Raw genomic sequence first — 15,356 nt, 5'->3', positions numbered from 1 at the left:
TGTACATACAGTATATCAATGAGAAAAATTCTATAGACGCCAATGAGTTATAGTCTATGATAAATAGGATCATACAATACCTTTTGCCAACATTTGGGCTTACGTCTAATACATATAATTGTATGTTTAGAAATAGAATTAATTTTTTATAAAAATAACAATATTGATAAAGTACTTTTGCTTGTAGTAATATGTTGTAGTATTTTATTACAGCATGGTTATCCGCAGCTTCCAGTTACCCAGCTCTCAAATCAGCCCTGTCCCCAATGTGGGTCTGAAGCTATCAATCTCTGGAGCCTTTATCGATATTACAGGAGAATGGAAGATCAAGACAAAGTTGCATATGTAAGAGGCATCGCACACATAAGGGATGGGATGTAGTTATGAGACCGGCATACTGATTCCATAAAGGATCATTTACTATCATTGCATGTTGGTATAAAAATGTGAACTATACCACAGCAACTAATTGGCAATTAGCTTTTATCTGCCTAATGCTAGTTAGAAAATTAAAGCAACTGTCTGATATAGTTTAGTGCAAATGATGCCCCTAAATGCAATGTTAGTAAATTAGTAGTCTAAATTGCAGTCATGTCATTTTATTGCTGTCATTGATAGTATTCGAACAAGTGCAACAACTGATTTTATGATTGGCTGATCAATTAGGGGTCTATTTATTAAAACACATTTGTGGTCAATCCTCTGAAATCGGATGTTTGCTGAGGATTGCCACACTGAGAGCCTATTTCAGAAATAGGGCTGTAACTAACAATGGGCGAGCGGTGTGGCCGCACAGATCAAAGCACTCTGTGGGCGGCACCACCAACCACCCACAGTCCCTGTATCAGGAACGGCACTCTGCAGCCAGAATCGCAGATGCAGTGCCACCTGGAGTGTCCTCTGAACGCTCCAAGCGGCTGACTGCAGCCATAACAGCCACCTGAGCACTTTCAGAATGCTCCAGGCAGCACTGTTGTTCCTGTCGCTGGTAGTCCAGCCCGTTATGGCATGATGTCATGAGCTGAGGGGGCCGTGGCCGTCGTCAGGCGCCGTATCTCAGCAACGTATTATGAGGATTCTGCTGCAGATATCAAATTTTTAATTATTGTAAATACAAATTAACAAGATCAATTTAAATGGCTGTCTGTTTATTCACTTCAAATTATCTGTCTCATATCTATTCTTTTATAATTTATTTTATCAAGATATATTTATATAGCACTTGTTAGAAATGATGTCTGCAGGTGTTCTTATTGAGTTATGTACTGTAAGCACACACCAGCGGAGGACTAAAACTATGAACAGCCCAGTTACTTAACCAGTGGTGTTGGTTTATTGAATTACAGTAGGTAAAGACATACTCACTGTTACATGTACACTGGTACTGGAGTGGAGCATGAGCGAAGCAGAGTTCTTTACAGCTCAGTAGCCAGTGAGTGTATGCTGCAAATGGGTAGCGGTGCAGGGATGCTGGAACAGCTTCTATATGTAATAACCGTATCTTTCATAGGAGATAACAGGGGCGTATCTATAGTGGGTGCAGGGATCCAGGGGCCCGTGTTCCCCGCACCGCACGCCCTGCACCCATAATATTACTTACCTCTCCAGAGTTCCACGTCGGCACGGGCGTCTGGCGCTGTAAAACGACTGGAAAATGCCGCGGCGGCCATTTTCTCGTCATTTTCGCATGCGCAGTACAGGGAAAATGGCTGTCGCGCCCATTTTCCTGGTGACCTGTGCATATATTATAGACTCTGGGCACACTCTAGTGTCCAGAATCTATAACTCTGGTGCTGGCCGCGCACAGCTCAGTGCGCTGTCGGCTGCCGGGCAGAGAGGAGGGGGCCCGTGTCGGAGACTGCACACGGGCCCCCTCCTCTCTAGAAACGCCTCTGGGAGACAAGTAAGAGATTTCTGTCTCCCACCATGTCTTTCTATACAGTACACAGGAAAGATGGCTGCAGTTACATGTTCAGCAGCACATCAGGTTGGAGGACGGACCTCCCTTCAGACTCTTGGTCCTAGTGCCCAGCATGTATACCAAGTGAGGAGAATAGTAATGAGCAGAGCGATTCATTGTACTGAGTTAAGCCACATGGCTCAGCTCAGTGAAGTGTCTCGGGACACGGCCCTTTTAGATACTGCAGAGCTGTAGCAAGCAGGGGCACTGTCGAGTCTGAGTGAGTCACTGACAGTTCCGCCCCCCGCAGCTCAGCACTGCAGATCATACTTCTGCAGTTACTCTCCTGAATCAGTGCACACACCCCGAGCCCCAGCAGTAGCGGTGCAACTCCGAATGTCTCTGCCAGCTCCGCCCCCCGCAGCCCCGCACTTGTGATCATCCTACAGCACTGACTCTCCTGAGTCAGAGCACACACCCCGAGCTCGGCGGTAGCGGCTCCCTCTGAATGTGTCTGACAGAGATGCTAGAGAGGTGGCTGTCTCGACACAACAAACTTTGAGTGACTCGAATCACTCAAACATCTAAGTGATTTGTGTCATTGTGTCAAGACATTCACTCACCTGCCATCTCTAGTGCAGAAGCACACTGCTTTCTAACAGTACATGTATGCTACACATCACTTTACAATTGGGAACAATATGTGCTTTGTCCCCATGGCCACTGTCAAATTCTTCATGCCCTGCTAGTATAGAGGGGAGTGTGACCAAGACTGCTTAGTAAAAAAAAAACATTTACTGTTAACATTGTCTTGGGGGTGCTGCTCTGCCTACAATCCATATCTGCATCAGACCGAGCCCCTGCCAGGCTTCCCAGACAAGCCTGAGTGCTTAGTACCCTCTTGGTGCCCCTGTTTGTCCCTACATGTTTTGCCTGTATTTAGTTATTATTTATGTTCTGCATATCAGGGAACAAATTATGTAACACTTTAAATCTGTAGAATTAAAATGCTACAGAGTAGAAAATATTAAAAGGTGTCCATAGGCGAGCATAGGCATCTACGGTTTATTCGGAGTTATACGCATCTCAGTCTCCACTTGCAAGCGAATGGGCATAACCGGGTGGTAATGACGGAATTTGGGGGTTATGCTCAGTTGTGAGTCTATTAGACTAATCTCTTGCGCCATCAATAGGGCTGGTGTAACTGTGCAATGATAATGGCTATTTGTACAAGTTAATATATAGGGGTGGTGGGGTCACATAGATGCTTTCAACTTGGCATACAAATGGATATCTGTATGTAGCTCCGTGCATGCAGCGCGAGAACAATTGTGGCAGCTTTGAATCGACCCCTAAGTGTCAGTAGTACTAGAAAGTACAAGCAAAGAGAATGAAATTCATAGATGGATGTATAAGGCAAAAAGAAATGATGAAGGCAGCTGACTAGGGATATACCAGGGTTCCCTAACTATGAGCTGGAGGAGATAAGATCTTCCAACTCTACCATGTTTTCATCACATCGCTGATGTGCCTAATTAGAGACTGTTGTGGGGTCTATTTACTAAGCAGTGTTAGGAGACAGAGTGAAAAGTAATAAGGTGCTAGCCAATCATCTCCTGTCATCTCACAGGCTGTGCTTGAAAAAATGACAGTTGGGAGCTGATTGGCTGGCACCTTATCACTTTTTACTCTGTCTCCTAACACTGCTTAGTAAATAGATCCCTGTATTTGTCTCCAGATGCAACTGGTCAGTGTATTTAATGAAAAATAAATCAACAGCGTAATGTTTCCTCTCACCATGTGATACCATATGATGTATACATATATTATTTTTGTTTTGTCCAATTTGTTTCAATATTGGCAAACTCATTCACTGTTTCAAAATCACCGACACCACATGATCCTAAAATATTCCAAATTGCTTTGTTAATCTATATTTAAGAGGTTGCAGATCCAACTTGAATACAATTTAATGAGTTTGTTCCTTTTATTAGATCAGCAAAAGGAGGTTTTGATCTGAAGGTGGAAGGACTAAGTATTTCTGTAGGGTTGAAGCTGGGAAGTGATGGAACCGGGAAGCCAACTATTGCTCTCTCTGACTGCAGCTGCCACATCTCAGATGTCAAGGTTCATGTGTCTGGGAAGTTTGGGTATATTATATGATTATTTTTACCATTAAATATAGTATTTAATATTGCAGGTTGATTTCTCAGTCTAACACCTTTAGATAGTTGTTGGAAACAACGTATCTTGTTCTACTGTATTATTATAGTGTTTCCCAGATGAGAAGTGATACTTATAGTCAATAAAAATAAACACAGGGGACAATCAATGTTATATGATATTTATTGTCATATCTGTATTTATATCATACATTTGCTCCTAGTTGTCCCGTCTGTATATGCTACCATTCCTGTTACTCACCCTTTAGTGCAGGGGTGGTGTAAGTTAAGAAGATATTTATAACAGGGATGGAGAGAGGAAGGTAGGTGCGGAAATAAGTTCTTTATCTTTCTTATTTTGTTGCAGCTGGTTGGTTGATCTTTTCCACCACAGTATTGACAGTGCATTACGTAATGCTATAGAGAATCAGGTTTGTATAAAATATATATTTATATATGGTCCAAGTACTGTACATGGATTGTTTATGAGGATTCACACGGGCTTTTCACCAAAATATTCAAATTATATATCGATTCATATTATACATGTTCTACTGTAGATACAGTAAATATAACCATAGTTCCTCACAGACACTAATGTCCCATGTTTTAATGATTTGTCCCCAGAAATGTTTGCCCTGGAAATGTCACTATTTTTTTTAATTGTCCAACTGCCCATTAAATATTTTATTTTATGTTCTTACAATCCATTCTTATTTTTATTGCTTTATAAGCTAACATATATTAAGGACTCTGAGAAGTATTTAAAATGCAAAAAAGCAAGGTATAATCAAATTCAGTACACTTGTCAGTGATATACAGTATGTACAAACATGTGTATTGTACATACTGTAAATCACTGTATAATCGCCAAATCACACTGAACTACAAAGCGGAACCAGTAAAGGTGCTTGCAAATTGCTAATCATAAAGCAAAATAAATAGAGCAGGGTTCATGCATGTGTGTATTTACGTGTTTATTTTGATTTGCACATATCTGCGTGGTGACAAAGAGCATGGAATCAACTGCAAAATCCACAACAAGCAATAGGTTTTGAACGACAGGGCTACTAGCAGGGTTACTGACAATGTAACAGGGAACCTGCAGCGTGAGGACTCCCTTTAATGATGTGACTCAGCTCTAGACCACCAATCAGAGTGCAATAAATCATTGGCAGACGTTTCTAGTGCGGAGTTAGTCAGAGTTTCCCTTTATGCCTTTGTGAACATATTTAATTATAAGGCCACTGATCAGCAATGTGTCATATCTTAAGACAAAAACATGTTGGACAATTCTGCAGTTATTCAATGGCTGCATTCTGCATAACCTATATTTTATTTCAACTGTGAGTTATGGAAATGTGAAGATGTCCAAGTTTTTTTTAAATGTATCTATACAAATGTAGATTTATAGATCATGGGGGGCATTTATAAAGCCATTCTGCCCCTTAAATAATGTCAAAACAACAGTTTCCACATTATTTTAGTCAGTGGTTCCCAAAGTTTCCTGAAACACAGCACCCTAGAGTATCAGCATATTTTTCATGGCACCCCTAGGCCATAAGTTTCTCAATGAGAAATTCAGAAAAAATTATTAAATGAAGTAAATTGTGCTTACCTGTCATGCTTAGGGTCAGTTATGTGGTGGTGTACAGGCTTGTGCTTCTGCTTGTCCATATATTTTATTATTGGCAGCCACCAGCACTGGTTTTGCCTATTACATTGACAACAAATTCTTTGATACAGTACTGGACCACCAACCTGTGGCAACCCTCCAAGTTCTCCCCGGACCAAGTTGGGAACAATGGATTTAAGTAAAGAATATATTTAACAATGTCAAAAGAAGGAGATATCGCAGAGAGAGTGGCATGAAAAAGTTTTTTCCCTTCCTGATTTCATCTATTTTTGCATATATGTCAACTTGTTTCAGATTTTCAACAAATTTGAATATAAGACATTTCATTTATTGAAACAAAGAAAAATATGCAACACCTATGTCACCCATGTGAAATATTGATTGCCCTCCTAAATGTAATAACTCGTTCATCTTTAGCAGCAATAACTGCAACCAATTGTGTACGATACATGAAGATCAGTTTTTTTATTTTGCCTGTTCTTCTTTGAAGAATTGCTTTAATCCAAGAGGATTTTCAATCATGAAATGCCCGTTTAAGGTCCTGTCACAGCATCTCAATTGGATTCAACTCAGGTCTTTGACTAGGCCACTCCAAAACCTTTAATTTTTTTGAGCCATTCAGAGTTGAACTTGCCCTTGCTCTTGAGCTCTTGACCTGACATCAACCTCAGAATTTTCTGGTAGAGAGCAGAATTCATGATTCTGGCAATTATGACAAGTTGCCCAGGTCCTGAACCAGCAAAGCATCCCCACACCATCATAATACCACCACCATGTTTGACTGGTTGAGTCGTCGATGTGCCCTTGAAGGAATTTTGGTATGTCGGCCACTCCTAGGAAGATTCACCACTGTTCCAAGTTTTTTCCATTTGGAGGTAATAACTCTCACTGTGGTTTGTTGAACTTTCAGGGCCTTAAATGGCGTTGTAACTCTTTCCAGACTGATTAATTTCAATAACTTTCTTTCTCACCTATTCTGGAATTTCTTTTGATTGGGGCATACTGTGCTGCTTGTTGAGACATTCCAGCCAACTTCACATTGCTGGAAAGGTTCTATTTAAATGATGTAAAGATTCAGCAGGGCTAGTAGTACTCAATCCTGATTAGGTCTAGTCTAAATGAACCTATTTATAATTCCAATTTGGTTCTTTGGTTGAATTAGTAACTAAGGGGACATTTACTATTTCACACAGTGCCAGTTGGTGTTGGATGTTTTTCCTTAAATGAATTAAATAATTATTTAAAAATTGTATTTTGTTTTTACTCATGGGGGTATATTTACTTAAGTGCGGGTTTTTGGAAATGCAGATATTGCCCATAGTAAACAATCAGATTTTAGCTATTATCTTCTAGAAGGTGCTAGATAAATGTTAAGTAGAATTTGACTGGTTGCTATAGGCAACATCTCCACTTCTAAAAAATCCCACTTCAGTAAATATAACCCATGGTGTCATTGTCTAATATTTAATTATGTTTGAAGATCTGAAACAATTAAGTGAGACCCCCCCTCCCCCCATACAATGTATGGAGGATGTTTCAGTAGTGCAATGTAATAAGCTCCTAAAACCGAAAGTATTTAGAGCTTTTCTGTGTAGGGTAACACCATCTGAAGATGTCGTTACCCCACTTACCTCTATGGAGCACCCTGGCCTGAAATGGATTCTTCCCTGGTAGGCTGTAGCTGAGCCCTGAATAAGAGCTTTTACATAGAATTTGTTACATATGCCCCATGAGTGATAAAGATTTGAAGCAGTCCAAAATGTCCAAAGCACTTCTATGCCAGTATGATGTTACGTTTCCAACTGTCTTGATTTACATGAGACAGTTTTAATATGAGGTGACTGTCCCCAATTTGAGGTACAGCTGTCCGGCCAAATCTTTGTGTGGATTGTCAGCACTGTTGACAAGTGTATCCTGCGCACCGCCACTTGAGAACTTGCCAATGCAGGGCTGTCTTTGTAGTTTGTGGTGTGGTTCTTCCGATGTGCAAGGCATAACATAAAGAGCCATACACCCATCATGACCACACCCTAATTTTGTGTGTTGAAGTTTCACTTTCCAAAAGGACAATGTTGAGCTGTACATCTTTACTGCTTTGGGAATGATGTGTAATCTAGCAGGGTGGTATCCCATCCCCAATTCAATGTGAATCTCTGCATAAGGTCACAATGCATTATTATGGGCAACGTCAGACTACATTTGTGTTAATGGTTTAATATCCTTCTATATATACAGTATATTGTATCAGAATTGTCATTGTGCCTTAGTTTTTACTTTTGTGCCCCTTTAGGTCTGTCCTTTGGTCAGTAATGCAATTACCAGCAAATTGGAACCACTTCTACAAACTTTGCCAGGTGAGATATCAGTTTTGTATAAGAAAATGGGTTATAAATGTAACATTCCCTCTTAGAGGATCACTCAGAGTAATATAGTTTCTCCAAACACATCTCAAGACTGAAAGGTCTATCAGTGCACAACTGACTCTTTTTTAGTATTCTGTGCATAGAAGTACAGCGGTGTAGATAGAAGTGTGCAAATATACAGTGACGTATTTACTCATACTGAAGAATAATTTTTAAAGCTAACATTGTATTTTACAGTTACCACAAAGATTGACAATGTGGCTGCTATTGATTATTCTCTGACTGGACCCCCAGCAGTGACGGGAGATTGTGTGGATGTGCAGCTAAAGGTGAGGTCTCCTTGTCATTTCTCCAGGACTGTGCTACTAAAGATACTAAATAAAAATACTTCAAACAAATATGTACTAAGGAAATTAGAAAACATAAGACATAGGACCAAGTGCTTTTATACAACTATGAACAACTGTAACATAACTCTTATATTGTGCACATATCTGATTTTAGTGTCAATATTGACCTACCTGCAATCAGTATGTATGTATAAGTATACAGTATGTATGTATGTATAAGTATACAGGCTATATGTGTGTATGAAAAGCTGATTTTGTAAGTGCCTATGACCTTTTTTGTGTGTCTATTCATTTGTAGAATGTATGCAATGTATGCCATAAAGTATTTAAATAAATTAGCCCATCTATGGTACAGTGCAGGGACGTGCAGTCAGGGGAGGCAGAGCATTCCCTGTCATACTTCTGAGATTTGATATGAAATGATTAGAAAAATACAAAGAAGATATTTATAACTTATAAACATCTTCTTTGTTAATTGTAATCGTTTTATAGTTAACACTCACCAGCTTTGTGGAGCTCACTGGGTCTGCAGGGAGTCTAGAGATAAGGCAGCAACAGCTCTGCCTCGCTTCTGTATAGTCAGACACTGCTTACAGAGCTGAGGGCAGGGCCACACCACAGGCAGTAAGCTGCACAGATAGAGCTAATAGAGGCATGCGTCTGAGTATGGGGGGCGTGCCTTGAGCACTGATGGACACCTTGGATGTGGCATGTGACCACGAAGTGCACTGCAGTGTTTAGAGATCAGAACTCAGTCTGCAGAAGCAAGAGAAGACAGTGGACACTGAAGCTTAGTGTAGTGAGGGGAGAGTTATAGTGAATAGGGGGTGACACAGGCTCCCAGCACTCAGACCCCTCTCCATGTGTGCCTCCCCAGCCATTGACATCATCGCACATCACTGGTACAGTGTGTATAAAGGCGTATTGCAGGGGTGGTTAGGCTTTCTGTCACCCGAGGTAAAGATTTGCACCCAGTAGATAGTAGTGACTGTTGGCTTGCTTGAATACAGATGTCAACACTGTTAAGATGGACATGTTTGTAGCGGGAGAAAAATCCAATTGTAGTCCCTTTACATTAAGGTGACAGCATCTGCTGCATTTACTAAGTGGTTCTGGATGTTTTTATTTTTAAATGGAGCATGCAGGCTTCACTGTCACAAGATTCAATGGTAGTTATCACTACCTGTACTGCACTACCTCACATACCACAGAGCATCACAGTGACTGTCATATAATACAGATAGCATCGCAGTGACTGCCATATAATGCAGAAAACATCGCATTGTCTGCCATATAATAAAGAGAGCTTCAGTAACCACCATATAAAACAGAGAGTAGTTGTGCCTGCCATAATATACAGAGAGCATCTCTGACTGCAATACATAACAGAGAGCATAATTGTTGCCATACAATACAGAGCTCATCAGTGACTGCCATATAATAGAGAGTATTTTTGATTGCTTTACAATATCAGTTCCTCATCAATAATAAAACCCTCATTAAAAACCATTACCTACTTCAGCAACAAAATAACAACCTCATTCAATACAATGTAAATAAACCCTTTACAATCATTACCTTCAAAATCCCATTATTAATTAGCCCCAACATTATCAAATAAAATTATATTTGTGTACTTTGTACCACATAATTACCTGCCTCAGTCACATAAGAAAAAAAATATTCATCTTACTTAACCCCTTTCCCCCTTATTCTAAATATTCCCTACCATAAGCTGTACCCATTTATTCCTATACCCTAATTTATCAGTTGGTGATCTCATCTGATTTCCTTGCTGCCATAGCATTCTTGAACAAGGTCCCGCTGTACCAGGGCGTTGAAAGGACCTTCAGAAGGGAGTCAGGGGCCATTCAGCCTATTGCTGCAGTGAACGGCCCTTGGGAGGGAATAACATATATGTAGCTTACTTCTCTCTCTTCCCACTCCCTGGTTGACAGTAAATACTGGATCCTACATGGGACTGTTAGCAAACTCTTAGGAACATTATAAGCCACCTTGGAATTCTGTATCCTGTAAACAAATACAACAAATTTTTGTATTTTGAAAATTTGCCAGTTTCACCAGGAATATTATATTATTTTATACCTTTATTTGTTTCAGTTTTTTAAAGAGTTTTTAATTTTCTCTTGTTTTGAATTTTGTAGGCAGTTTCCTCTGTAGACAAACATTATTAGATCTGACGCTAAACTTGAATCTAATAGTATGGGCGCACAGCAATCACTAACAAGTGAAGTACAAAAGTATCACCTCCCAGTTAAAGCGCCACCATTTGTACACACTAAGAATTTTGTTTACTTCTACAAATGCTTAGAAAAACAAATATCACAAAAAGGGAAGAAACAGAAGTCACAATATTTTGCAATATTTGTGCACATTTTTGTAGTTTTGTAGTAACCCTAAAATATAAAGTAAAATATAGCACTAATTGCACTATTAATGCTGCTCGTGTACTGTATTATTAAACTACAAGGCCTTTACACATTATTCTATGCGACAGTGTGTGATGAAGGACAGAACAAGCGATCATTCATTACATCGTTCTGTTTTGTACCCAGGATCCGATACGTCGGCCCATCATAACGGCTGGGCACACATCGCTCAGTGTGTATCCAGCTTCAGTCTTCGATGCAATTATTTATAATTTTTTATATTTCTATGACATCTGTTGGTAATATTATTTAATCATTGTGTTCCTACAGGGGGAATTTTTTGAACTCTCTCATCACACTCCTCCTCCATTCTCACCGCCCATCCTGTCCTTACCTGCGGACCACAACCTCATGATTTACTTTGGAATCTCTGATTACTTGTTTAGCACGGCTGGTTTTGTATATCATTCAGCTGGGAAACTGGTCTTCAAGGTCACTGACAATATGGTATGCATAAATGCGAACTAACGGCCTGATTCTGAGTTGCACATAATGCAAATACAATTCCGACTGCCCACTGCAAACAGAATACTAATGTGATTATACGTATCTATGCAATCTCACTGTGAAAGTCCTACACCTGCAAAAGTCACCGTCATTTGCAGTTATACCCACCTCATGCTAGGTGCAACAGATAAGGAGTGACTAAATTTGGCTTGCACTGTACATACACACGACATGTGATCAGCCTGTCGCTGCCCAATTGATATCCAGCAACAACCACTCAGTGGTCACAGAGAAAACACTGTGATATGTACATGGCAAAATTGCTTTGCGGCACATGTGCAGATTGCTAACAGTCGCTATATGCAAACTTGCATGCAACTTAGTATCAGGCCCTACATGTGTTTAATAAATGGGAGAGAAAACTGTGGCTGTCTTGCACATTGGTACTTTCAGGAGAGGCTGGGGCCAGGGAAATACCTGTCATTTCTATAAACTCTACCAAAACGATCCATCTTCATAATGTAGCAAACAGAGATTAGTAATGTCCCTTCGCAATACATTTAAGTGCAACACAATTGCTAAAGGAATTTGTGATAAAAGTAAATATTTAGTTTTGAATTTCAATGTAAATGACAGAACAAAGGACGTAATTTAAGCAATGTCAAAAAAGATCCTAGTGTGACCTCTATTGTTATCTACATTAATGTTCTCAGATGTATCTGTACCATCATGCAAGAGGCACATGACCGACAATAGCTGATCTGGTGATGATCAGGGATACTCTATAAATTACTGAACAAATACAGTAGGAGTATAGCTAAGATCTGCACTGTTTGCGAACCTCTGTTGTTTATATTAAAATTTGTTTTCCAAGTTCAGATGAATTTCATTAATTGGTGTGTACATGCTTTCTTTAACATTTTAGTAACTAGGTTTCTGCTTCATGCTACTCTTAGTGCCTTTAAGTCTTGTATATAACGTAATCAAGAAGGGTTTATTTTGATTGTCCTTATACATGAGAACAGCAATGTTGCTTTGTATCAAAGAAACATTGCTTGGTGATATAAAGACAAGGCTGAAGTGTATAGACTGAAGCCAAAAAGATAAATGTACTATTTAATAAAATTGGGTCATTGCATGTGAAACTTAATAAATGAAAGTCACTCTTCAGTAAAAAGACCACTTAAGCATTAATTTGCTAGTAGCTAAGTAGGAAATTCAAGGTGTTTATATTTATTGCATACAATAATCATGTTACATATTAGTACTATCCAAGGGTATGCTTTTATTAATGATGAATACCAATACATTTATTCCACCATAGATTCCCAAGGATTTCAACATTAGACTGAATACTTCCTCATTTGGGATACTGATACCCCAGGTAAGGGGCACGGTTTGTTCTCATAGTTTGCTACAGTCTTCAACAAAGTAATGTGTTCAATCCTTGCTACAGTATATTTTTGTTACAGTTATCAAAGATGTACCCCGATATGCTCATGAAACTGCAGATTTCATCTACCTCAGCCCCCTCGTTGGACATAAAACCAGGAAATGTATCTATCTCACCAAAAATGGACATTCAAGCATATGTCATCCTACCCAATGCCTCTCTAGCTCCTGTTTTCCTTCTGAACCTGGTAGGTAAAAATAGTGAAAAATATATAGCTTTTAACATGCTAGAAAAATCTGCATGCAGAAAGAAAATAAATGTTTGCAAAAGAAAATAAATAAAACATAGTTTACCAGAATCCAGGGATTGGTGATCGGTGAGCTCATTCTGTGATGCAGTCAACTGATCTGTGCGGTCAGCTGAGGTGCAGTGAAAGTTCCGGCTGGCATCTGTACAGGCACCCTGCAAGCCACATGCTGGTGCCGTAGAGCAGCGACTGTGCCACCCTTAGGGCCATGCATCCTGTGCGACGGCACCACTCGCTCGGTACTTAAGGCCCTGGTCGGTAGACACACACAGGTCTATATTGGAGCATCAGCACCCATAGTCTTTGTGAATCTAGGCAGTCCAAATATGCTCAGTTTAAGCTACACAAACTGGTATAAGTCCAACTCAGCATCAGGTCCTTAGGACGCTATGTAACTAAAGTCTTCTGACTGCAAATTAGTCTAAATCATATGACATACAGCAAGCAATTTAACAGATTGTCACTGGAATTGTATTAACCTCTGTACAACAATTCACTAGTTAGTGTAAAGCTGCAATGACGTCATTAGGGGGGTGCAGTGGCTGACACAGGATGACACCATCTGAGGGGGTGACTCCAAAATAGCAGAGCTGCTCTGCTGTTTTGGTGTCTCCCCTTTCAGATGGCATCACCAAGCAGCTCTGAGGTGCACATGCATGCATTATCCACTGTGCTGTTAGAGGCTGGGGGCTGCCCAGAAGCTCCGGGAGCTCTGGGCAAGCCCTCAATGTGATGAGAGTTGGGCGTAACACGTGGTCACGCCCCTAAAACATCACACATCAATTTCATGTGTGTCCATGAGGAGTCCATAGGTGCTGCACTGGATGTCACCACCTATAGTGATGCTGCTGTAAAGATGTTCACATTATTTCCGTAAACTAAAATACGAAAGTTCCTATATCACAATGCACTCCAACAGTCCTTAGGGGCATAGTTGTTACAATCCGCATCTCAGATGTAGATGGGATGTGATAATGTCACCCAAATTCACAATGCAATATTTTAATAAATTGCAAGAATGTATGAAATATTTCGCCGGCAGTGACAGAGCTTGCAAGAAAGCTCTGTCCCTGTGAATCCCCCTAAGCACTTAGTGTATTTTTCTCAGAAAATACCCTGAGGGTGTGCCTGCGCTGCTGCCGGGTACCGATACCCCCCTGCCCCGTAACCACCCCCTGCCCCTCCACTTGCACTTACCTCTGAGATCCAGTGAGCTTCTCTATGACTCCAGTCAGCTGAACGCCGGGCTCGTGCACTGTGACCCTGGTCATCTAATGTGTGCTGTAAACTGAGACGTCGGTTTACAGCACACATCAGGAGACTGGGATCACAGAGGAGCTCACCGGATCACCGATCCCTGGGTGCAGGTAACTGTTTTTTTTTTTCTATTTTAAATTGTTTTTTTTGTTTTTTTTTCACAGTAATCAGCCTGTGGTCTATTTAGACACACATGGATAATCACAGAGCAGGAGTCGGTGAAACAAGGGAAAGCCCCAATAACACCATCTCCAGGTGGCATTATTTCCAATTTAACTTTAGTAAATCTGAGCAGTTCGTATTTGCCATCACAATTATGGGAAATGCGATCTTTACTAAAAAAAACACCCTGATAATTAGGGCTTCAAAGGAGAAATTAACAAATTCTCCCACACTTGCCCTTTAGTACAATTAGGTGATACAGGTGGAGTCTCCCATATCCAAATATTCCGAAATACGGAATATTTTTAGCATGACTGAGATAGTGCAAAAACTTTGCTTTTTGATGGTTCAATGTACACAAACTTTGCTTAAGGCACAAATTATTAAAAATATTGTATAAAATGACCTTTAGACTGTGTGTATAAGGTGTATATGAAACATAAATTAATTTCATGCATGTACACAAACTTTGCTTGATGCACAAAATTATTGAAAATATTGTATAAAATTATCAGCAGGCTGTGTGTACAAGGTGTATATAACACATAAATGCATTCTGTGTTTAGATTTGGGTTCCATTCCCTAGTTATTTCATTATGGTATGCAAATATTCCAAAATACGGAATATTCCGATATCCAAAATACCCCTGATCCCAAGCATTTTGGATATGGGAGACTCAACCTGTACTAAAATAATGTGAAAAGGGTGTGAAAACAGCCATTTTCACAGTATTTTAGTAAAAAATAGCATAGGATCCTTGTTGCTGTCTTTGTAATGTACATAATTCTATATATACAGTCAGGTCCATAAATATTGGGACATTGACAGAATTTTCAGATTTTGGCCTCTATTCACCACCACAATGGTTTTGAAATGAAACAAACAAGATGTGCTTTAACTGCAGACTTTCAGATTTAATTTGAGGGTA

At 39.9% G+C, this 15,356-nt stretch overlaps 1 protein-coding gene across 1 annotated transcript in view; it reads left to right on the top strand.

Moving 5' to 3' along the window:
* Nucleotides 1-15,356, top strand: part of LOC148514870 (bactericidal permeability-increasing protein-like) — a 70,318-nt gene that overhangs the window by 27,795 nt on the left and 27,167 nt on the right. The window contains exons 3-10 of the mRNA XM_088480557.1: nucleotides 214-345; nucleotides 3,895-4,050; nucleotides 4,430-4,493; nucleotides 7,989-8,052; nucleotides 8,299-8,390; nucleotides 11,132-11,308; nucleotides 12,633-12,692; nucleotides 12,781-12,948. Coding sequence (XP_088336683.1) covers nucleotides 214-345; nucleotides 3,895-4,050; nucleotides 4,430-4,493; nucleotides 7,989-8,052; nucleotides 8,299-8,390; nucleotides 11,132-11,308; nucleotides 12,633-12,692; nucleotides 12,781-12,948 — 913 coding nt within the window. The remainder of the gene's footprint in view (nucleotides 1-213; nucleotides 346-3,894; nucleotides 4,051-4,429; nucleotides 4,494-7,988; nucleotides 8,053-8,298; nucleotides 8,391-11,131; nucleotides 11,309-12,632; nucleotides 12,693-12,780; nucleotides 12,949-15,356) is intronic.

The sequence above is a fragment of the Taudactylus pleione genome, unplaced genomic scaffold, assembly GCF_031769625.1.
Source record: "Taudactylus pleione unplaced genomic scaffold, aTauple2 ptg000256l, whole genome shotgun sequence".
NCBI classification, from domain to species: domain Eukaryota; kingdom Metazoa; phylum Chordata; class Amphibia; order Anura; family Myobatrachidae; genus Taudactylus; species Taudactylus pleione.
Note: the sequence above shows the minus strand (reverse complement) of the source record. Positions and strands in the feature narration are given on the sequence as shown.